We start from the raw sequence: 8,318 nt of genomic DNA, 5'->3' as shown, positions 1-8,318 counted from the left end.
TAGAGCACTGTACTGTAGTGTGCGCAGGGTTGAGTCCCCCTTGGGTTCAGTCCCTAGCACGCCCCCCGCCACTAGCTTAAGGAAAAGGTAAGATTAGAAACATCGCTGTTATCTGTGTATAATGGCCTCAGATTTTTGGAGTGGAGGCAGTCCTGCTCTTGAAGAGCTGTCAAGATGTTTGGGATTAAAAAAAAAAAAAAGATGTTTGGGATTGCCTCACTGACTTCCTTGACATCATTAAAGAATCATAAATACTACTAGGTTACACAGAGCGAGTGGAAATGCATTAGATACCCAAAAGGGGAAATTTTTCTTTGGCATAGTCCCAGAAAGCTTTATGGCATTTGTAGGTCTTGAACCAAGCTTTTAAGGAAAAGAATTTAGAGTAACAGAAATTTAATTTTTGAGAGAGAAGAGTATAAACAAAAGTAATGAAAATAGAGGACTGTTTTGTGTACCTTTATGTGTGTGATCAGATGCCGCGCAGTAAGTCCATATTGGAGAGTAACGAAGAGCACTGAAAAGGCAAAGAAGACTCAGTTGATGGAGGCTCTTGGAACAGCGAATCACGCTCGGTTCCGTGGCCCAGAGTCCCCAGGTGCTTTTGTAAGAAGGAATGACTTGGTTTCCCTTAGGCTCTTCTGTCCTTAGTGTCCACACTGCAGAACTCGGGAGGAGGGAGGAGTGCCGTGGCCTGGCGTGCTTGGGAGTACATGAGCTCGCACTGACTGACTGACTGATCACACGTTGGGGTTGCTGGTCTGTGCAGGGCTAGGAACGCACAGGTGAGCCCAATGTAAACCTGCCCTCGCGTAGCTCACGTCATGGTGAGGAGGCAGACGTACAAATTGCAGAGCGGCGTGTTACGGAAGTGCAGAGCACAGGGTGATTGGGGGTGAGACGTGCCAGTGGAGGTTTGCATAGGAGAGAGAGCTGAACCAGGTCGGCAGGCAGAAGGAGAGGAGGCCTTTTGCACAAGGGTGTGTTCAGAGATGCCGAAGGAGAAGGGGGTCTGTTCTGTTTGGGACCGCCAGCCTTGGCCAAAGTGCACTGGAAGAAGGAAAGAAATGGAAGAACAAAACAAAATGACAGTTTTGGTTAGGCTGTGAGTGAGCAGGCGTGCTAATGAATTTTGAAGTTTATGAACTGTGGTTCTCAGCTCTTGTTTTTGCCTCTAGATCTGTTTGCTTTTGTAGTAGTAGGGACTGAACTCAGAGCCTTCGTCCTGAGCGGCACGACATCTCCAGCCCTTTTTTAAAAATTATTTTGAGACAGGGTCCCAAATAAATTACTGAGGCTTCACTCAGTTTCTTCAGTCCTGCGTCAGCTTCTCAGAATGCTGGGATTTGAAGTGGGCATTCATGGCTTCCCCTAGCTTTAATGCCCACAAAAATCAGTTACTAGTAATCATGAGCGATTGAGAGGAAGACGGTTGAAAATGGAATCATTTTAGATGGGAAAGTGAGTGCCAAAGTTTGGTTGTGTCAGGTTGGGAAGAAACACAGATTAGGTCTCAGGAAAGAGATCAAAATGGTAGAGAAAAATCAAGTTGAGGGGTTACTGTATAGGTGAAAGAACAATAATCTATGCAGAGTGAACTCTGCATAGAAAGTGATGAGCTATAGTTCTTAGCCTTCCTCCGTCCCAGCATACATGGAGAGCGACAGATTGCCCCCAGCAGCTTCCGTCCCAGCATACATGAAGAGCGACAGATTGCCCCCAGCACCATGTTGCCCATCTTCTTCCTCTGTTCCCCACTCACTGCCTGCCCTGCTCTCCACTAGACCAGGAGAAGAAGAGGAAGGAGCAAGGGTGGAAGAGTCTTCCAGGCAAGAGAGTAAAGCAAACCAGCATGTGCGCAATTTGAAATGTGGAGTGGAAGGAGAAGCAGAAGCAGAACAGTGTCATGCTAGCCAGGGAGAGAGGCCGTAATTTTAAAAATTGGCTCGTTGCCATTGTCAAATGCAGTGGCATCAAGGAGCAGATTGAGTAGGAAAGATTTTGCCAAAAAAGGGAAGTATGGCAACAAGGTTGCTGAAAAGTCAGGGTAATACAAAATCCTCAGAATAGGTGGTACAGTTCTCTTCCCAAGGAACCGACCATCTCAGTTTCTGAAGGATGGAACCAGGGAACCGTAGAGAAAAGGTCATAGTAAGATAGTGAGGTACGGAAATTGAGCCTTTGTTTTCCATTTTTGCAAGATAATTGTGGAAGTCATCAGTAATTAAGGAGGAGAGAGATAAAGTATCAAGAAGGCCAGGGTTTTTTTTTGTTTTGTTTTCTTTTTTTAAAACAGGGTCTCCATTGTGTTCTTTTCTCTTTTCTTCTCTCTTTTGAGACAGGGTCTCGCTATGCAGTTCAGGCTGGCCTTGAGCTCAGTTTATAGCCCAGGCTGGCCTCGAACTCCCAGCAATTCTCCTGAGTGCTGGGGTTACAGGCCTGCACTACCGCGCCCACCTCTACTGTTTTCTTTAGGCTGGCCTTGAACTCATTAGCCCAGGGTGGCCTCAAACTCAGCAGCTATCCACCTGCCTCAGCCTCCTGAGTGCTAGGGTTACAGGTATGTGCCACCATGCCCAGCCTACCTTGGTATTTTTATGTATACAATGGCTGGGCGTGGTGGCGCACGCCTATAATCCCAGCACTTGGGAGGCAGAGGAGGATCATTGTGAGTTCAAGACCAGCTTGGGCTACAAAGTGAGCTCAAGGCCAGCCTGAACTGCGTAGGGAGTCCCTGTCTCAAAAAAAAACAAACAAACAAACAAACAAAAAACTATTTTGATGTATACAAAAGTATTAATTTAAAAACAGTCATTACTTTGTTATACTTTGCTTTTTTTTTGGAAAGAGTGTTACAGATTCCGAGGCCAACACAATGTACATATGAAAAAACTTACATGGAAGCTGTAGTATCCATTTTGGTAGAGAACATAAAATACTGTAAGATCTAGTCATTATGTTAGCATCAGCACTCTTGTAGAAGAATGAGTGCAGTGTTTTGAGGTGCTGGGAATACGCAGCCTGTCCTCCTGAAACCTTTGGGTAGGCAGTTCTCCCCATTTTCTTTTTGTAGTACTAAGGATTGAACCTAGGCTTTTGCTCTGAACAATATCCCCAGACCTTTTTGTTTTTTGTTTTGAAACAGTTTCACTAAATTGTTGATACGATGCTGAATTGCCCAGGGTAGACTGAAACTTGCGATCCTCCTGCTTCAGCCTGCCAGAGTGCTGGGATTGCAAGCATGCGCTAACAAGCCCAGCTTGTTTTCTTTCTTTTGCTTAGTAGGAGCTAAGGTTATGTCTTGCTGTAGGTCAAGGGAAGAATGCCAAGATCTTGAAGCAAGATTTTTTTATGTTAAACTGGTTTCTGCATACGTCAGTGTAGAAACTATAAGATAAGGATTGATGCATTTGATTGTGTAAAATATTTAAAGAGTTTAAACTTTAAAATGCAACAAAAAATACAACCCCATATGCACACCAAAAACAATAAACCCACCTAAGCTTAAGTCAAAGCACACTATAAACTGAGAGAAATACTGTATTTCTCATTATCTATTTTTTGTTTGTTTTTGAGACAGAGTCTCTGTTTAGTTCAGGCTGGCCTTGAACTCACTATGTAGCCCAGGCTGGCCTCAAACTCAGCGATCCTCCTGCCTCAGTCTCTCGATCCAGATTATCTATTAAAGGGCTAACATCTTTCTGTTTTTCTTGAGCTGGTGTTGCCATATATCCCGGCTGGCCATGACCTCACAGTTCCTGGCTCAACCTCCCGAGTGCTGGGCTTACAGGTGTGCACCACCACGCCCGGCTTTTTCCCTCCCTCCCCTTTTTTGGTACCAGGAATCGAACTCAGGACCTTACGCTTGCCAGGCAAGCGCTTGTGCCACTGAACTATATCCCTGGCTTTCCCTCCCTTCTGGATGACATTTCTTGCGTCTTCTTTACGTAGATACTTCTTGCTTCTCACTAGGATTTGTTTTTTTCCCTCTAACTTAGAGGAGTGTTGCAGTCATACTAATTTCTTTATTTTTCCTACAGTAACCAGTGGAAGTCTTTTGAGTGTTTATGGCTTACACAAAGGAAGAGCAAATGGTGAGCCAGAGGTTTCATCTTGGTCTCTGTGCACTTGGTTTTAAGTGTAGGTATTGTAAGGTGAGATTAAAAACTTCACACAGTGTTGGGTTTTGCTTATAGAGAAGATTTAAGGGACATTTCTGGGGCTTTCCTCCCCCTCGGTAGCAAGCATCAGGACTGGTGTGTCTCGGGCCGTTTCCGACCCTGCGGCCGCAGCACTGCCAGCATGTGCTTGCCGTTGGGCAGTGACAGGTGTGCTTCCTTTCTCCTCTGCCATTGACATGAGGGAGATCACTGCACTCTCCCTTCCTGCCTTGTCTGCTGAGGCCCCGGTAAAGGCTGTTTGGGTACGGACAGTATTGATAATCACAGTCTTTGAAAAATAATAAAGTATTCAGATTTTTTCCCCATAGTAGTGGGGATTGACCCTAGGGTCTCTGAGGCTTGCCGCTGAGCGGTGTCCCTAGCCCTGCTGTATTTGGAGACAGTTCTGCTTTCATTGTTCAGGCCGGCCTTGCGCTGGCCTCAGCCTCCTGAGTAGCTGGGGTTGCAGGGGTGCACCCCTGCTCGCAACTGAGCTTGACTGTTTTTAAGTTCAGTGATTACTCCTAGTAATAAGTAGAAATACATAGAGAAACAAATATAAAGCATGCTGCGTCATAGCTTATACTATATAAATTTTATTTGATGGATCCAGAATTAAAGGGATATTGAGAAGATCCTTCAGTTTTTTTGAGTTCTTTGCAGAGGGGAAAGGCTGCATTTCTTCTCTTTGGTTCTCAGTAATATGTTCTTCTAATAGTCTCAAAAGAATCATTTCTTTGCAATTTCAGCTAACGAAGAGTGAATGATATGTATTCATCCTGAATATATTAGTGCATATATGTCTATATGACGTATTCAAAATGAGTGAAATTGGAAGTAAGAAGAAATTGTATTATTTAGCTGGTCCATTTTACCATAAGAACAAGTGTCCCCCAGTATCTGGGATTCTTACCAGGACCTCCATGGATGTTCGGGTCTCTTGTATAAAATGGCAGCGTGTTCGTGTATAACCTGTGCACATTCTCCTGCATATTTTAAATTATCTCTAGATTGCTTGTAATACTTCGTACAATGTAAACACTATGTAAATAGTTGTCACATTGAATTTTTTTTTTAAGATGGTCTCACTACGCACTTCAGGTCAGCCTTAAACTCACTTTGTAACCCATGTTGGCCTGGAACTTGCAGCGATCTTCCTGCCTCAGCTTCCCAAGTGCTGGGATTGTAGGTGTGTCCCACCATCCCCAGCGCATACTGGATTGAGTGAAGAAGAATAACGAGAAGAGAGTCTGTGCATGTTCGGTACAGTGCCACTTCGCGGAGCGTTTCCTGATCTGGCTGATTGAATCTGCAGGTGCGGAGGCCGTCCATGCGGAAGGCCGGCTGTAGCGAAGAGTCCACTGAGTATGAGGGTCGGGTGCTGCCAGGCGCGGGGCTGCGCTTTACTCCCTGGACCCGGGGCTCCGGGGCAGGGAGAGCGAGAGCCGCAAAGCAAAGCAAAGCAAAGCAAAGCAAAGCAAAGCAAAGCAAAGCAAGCTGTCTCTCGAGCTCCAGCTCAGCTCGCTGTCTGAGTATCAAACAGCACAGCAAGGTGGATGCCCCTTTTTCTATGCACTCACCTCTAGTTGCCAGATTCCCAAATTTTGATGCTCTGTCCGTCGTGAGTTGTGGTCTCCTGAGGCTTAGGGAAGAGCCTGCCCTCTCGTGCTGCCACCCTGCCCTGGTTTTCAAGCGGAAGGTTCAGTCGCAGTTTACAGTGTGCTCAGGCTCTTTGTTTTGTTTTGCTCTGCGAGGTGTGAAACCCAGGGCCTTGCACATGCTGGGCGAGCGCAGTACCACTGAGCCACGCCCGGAGTGCGTGATGCAGCATTTTACCGAATGAAGGTGCTCTGTTCGTTTTTCTTTGATGAATTTGCAAACACTGGTTTGCAGGTTTTTATTTACTTTTATTAGCACACGTGCACAGTGTGAAACGCTTACACCCGTGGGGCTCGGCGGCGCGTCCCACCCTCAGTCCTCCTCTCTCCGCCCCCACACTCCCCGCCCTCGTCTCGCGGGCCCCTTCGCTTTGAGGAAGCGCTTCCTCTACTTCCCGTTATCTCTTACTTTGCTCTTTATTTGTTTCTCATATAAGAGAAATCTTGTGATCCTTAACCTGTGAGTACTCTATATTGGAACAGGCTTTGGTTTTAGATCTCAATTCACACTGCAGCCCTGTTACTTACTTCGGGCAAATTTTGTATAACCTAGCCAGGCCAATAATCCTAGCACTCGGGGAGGCTGAAACAGGAGTACTGGCATGCGTTGAAGGGCAGCCTGGGCTACATAGTGAGTTCAGGGCCAGCCTGAACCGCATAGCAAGACCATGTCTCAAAAAAAAGTTTTTTTAGTTTATTTTTCAAATTAAGGTAATAGTACCTGTCTTACAGGATTGTCTTGGAATAAGGTAAGAATTGAATGGCAATTAGTAGCTAATTCAGAAAAGAGCAGAGACTGTCAAAGACTCAGTTTTGTTTTATTTGGTTTTTAGTCTTTTTGAGACAGGGTCTCACTATGCAGTTCAGGCTGGCCTTGAGCTCACTTTGTAGCCCAGGCTGGCCTGAACTCACAACGATCCTCCTGCCTCTGCCTCCTTAGTGTTGGGATTATAGGCATGCGCCACACCCAGCTTTATTAGTATTATTGTTGTTTTGGGGTTTTTTTTGTCTAAAAACTCAATTTTGGCCAGTCATGGTGGTGCATGCCTGTAATCCTAGCACTAGAGAGGCTGAGGCAGGAGGATTGTTAAGAGTTTGAGGCCAGCCTGTGCTACACAGTGTGTTCAAGGCCAGCCTTAACTACATATGAGACCCTGTCTCAAATAAATAGGTAGGTAGGTAGGTAGGTAGGTGGGTAGGTAGGTAGATAGATAGATAGATAGATAGATAGATAGATAGATAGATAGATAAATCAAATCTCAATTTTATGAAGTATTTCCTCAACTTTATTTTTTATTTTGGTACCAGGAATCAAACTCAGGACTTCACACTTCTCAGGCAGGTACTGTGCCGCCGAGCTGTATCCCCAGCCTCCCAGCTTTAAAATTGTATTGGAGCAGGGTGTGGTGGTACACAAGTGTAATTCCAGCACTCTGGGAAGCTGAGACAGGAGATCGCAATTTCAAGCTCAGCCTGGGCAATTTAGCAAGACCCCCATCTCAAGAGAAAACATACAAAGGGCTGGGGATGTCCGTGGTAGGAAGGTCCCAGGTTCAATGTCCAGTAATGGAAGAAGAGCAAAGAAAGAAGTAGAGCACTGCTAGCATCTCAGAAGCTCTTGCATACCCTTTTCCAAGTACAACACCTTCTCTTTTCCTTGTGGGTGGCCATATCCTAATTTTCATAGTATCTATTTCCTTTCTTTTCTTTGTAGTTTTATTACCTAAATGTGTAGCTGTAAATAGTATGTAGCAGTTTAATTTTGCCAGGTATTTTGTATGTGTGTGTGTTTTTGCATGTGTGTGTGCTGTTAAGGATTGAACCCAGGTGTGTCTTCCACTGAGCTGCATCCCAGCTAGGCTGCCCAGGATGGCCTCAAATTTAGGATTTTCTGCAGGATCCCGGGTAGCTGGGATTACAGGCATGTGACAGTATGCCTGGCACCAGTTTTTAAACTTGACATTATAAACAGGCTCATATAGATGAATTCTTCATTGTATGATAGAACTTTATATTGTACTCATTCAATGACCAGAGTGGACTGAAATAGTGGAATATCTGCCATGTTTGGTACCTGTTCTGCGCTTTAACCAAATTGTGTCTCATGCTCTATTGGAGGTGCCAGAGACAATTACAGGAGGTGGTAAAAGGTACAGCACCTGGCTTTGAAAGCACATTTCTCAATGTCTGCATACCGTATGTCACCTTGATAGTCTTAAGGTGATAGGAAATGTTAATGTGTATGTATAGTAGAAAATGTTAATGTGTATGTATAGTAGATACGTATAATAGAGCTGTATAGACATACATACATATTTAGGTTTCTGACTTCAAGAAATACTTCAGTCATCTAAAACACTGGATTTTACAGACACAATACTTTCTTTTTCAGGTGAAACTTCCACCAATGATGGAAATCATAACTGCTGAGCAGCTGATGGAATATTTAGGTTAGTGTTGAAGAGCTGATGATTTTTTTTTTCCGGTACAGGGAATCAAA

The 8,318-nt window shown here is 44.8% G+C and overlaps 1 protein-coding gene across 1 annotated transcript in view; it reads left to right on the top strand.

Annotated features, from left to right (window-relative positions):
- The window catches only part of Fam63b (family with sequence similarity 63, member B), a gene marked incomplete at its 5' end in the record, with an annotated part of 54,314 nt that overhangs the window by 1,320 nt on the left and 44,676 nt on the right, over positions 1-8,318 (top strand). The window contains 1 exon segment of the mRNA XM_005393899.2: positions 8,211-8,268. Within this exon segment, the coding sequence (XP_005393956.2) occupies positions 8,211-8,268 (58 nt within the window).

The sequence above is a fragment of the Chinchilla lanigera genome, unplaced genomic scaffold, assembly GCF_000276665.1.
Source record: "Chinchilla lanigera isolate Chin_1 unplaced genomic scaffold, ChiLan1.0 scaffold00049, whole genome shotgun sequence".
NCBI classification, from domain to species: domain Eukaryota; kingdom Metazoa; phylum Chordata; class Mammalia; order Rodentia; family Chinchillidae; genus Chinchilla; species Chinchilla lanigera.
Note: the sequence above shows the minus strand (reverse complement) of the source record. Positions and strands in the feature narration are given on the sequence as shown.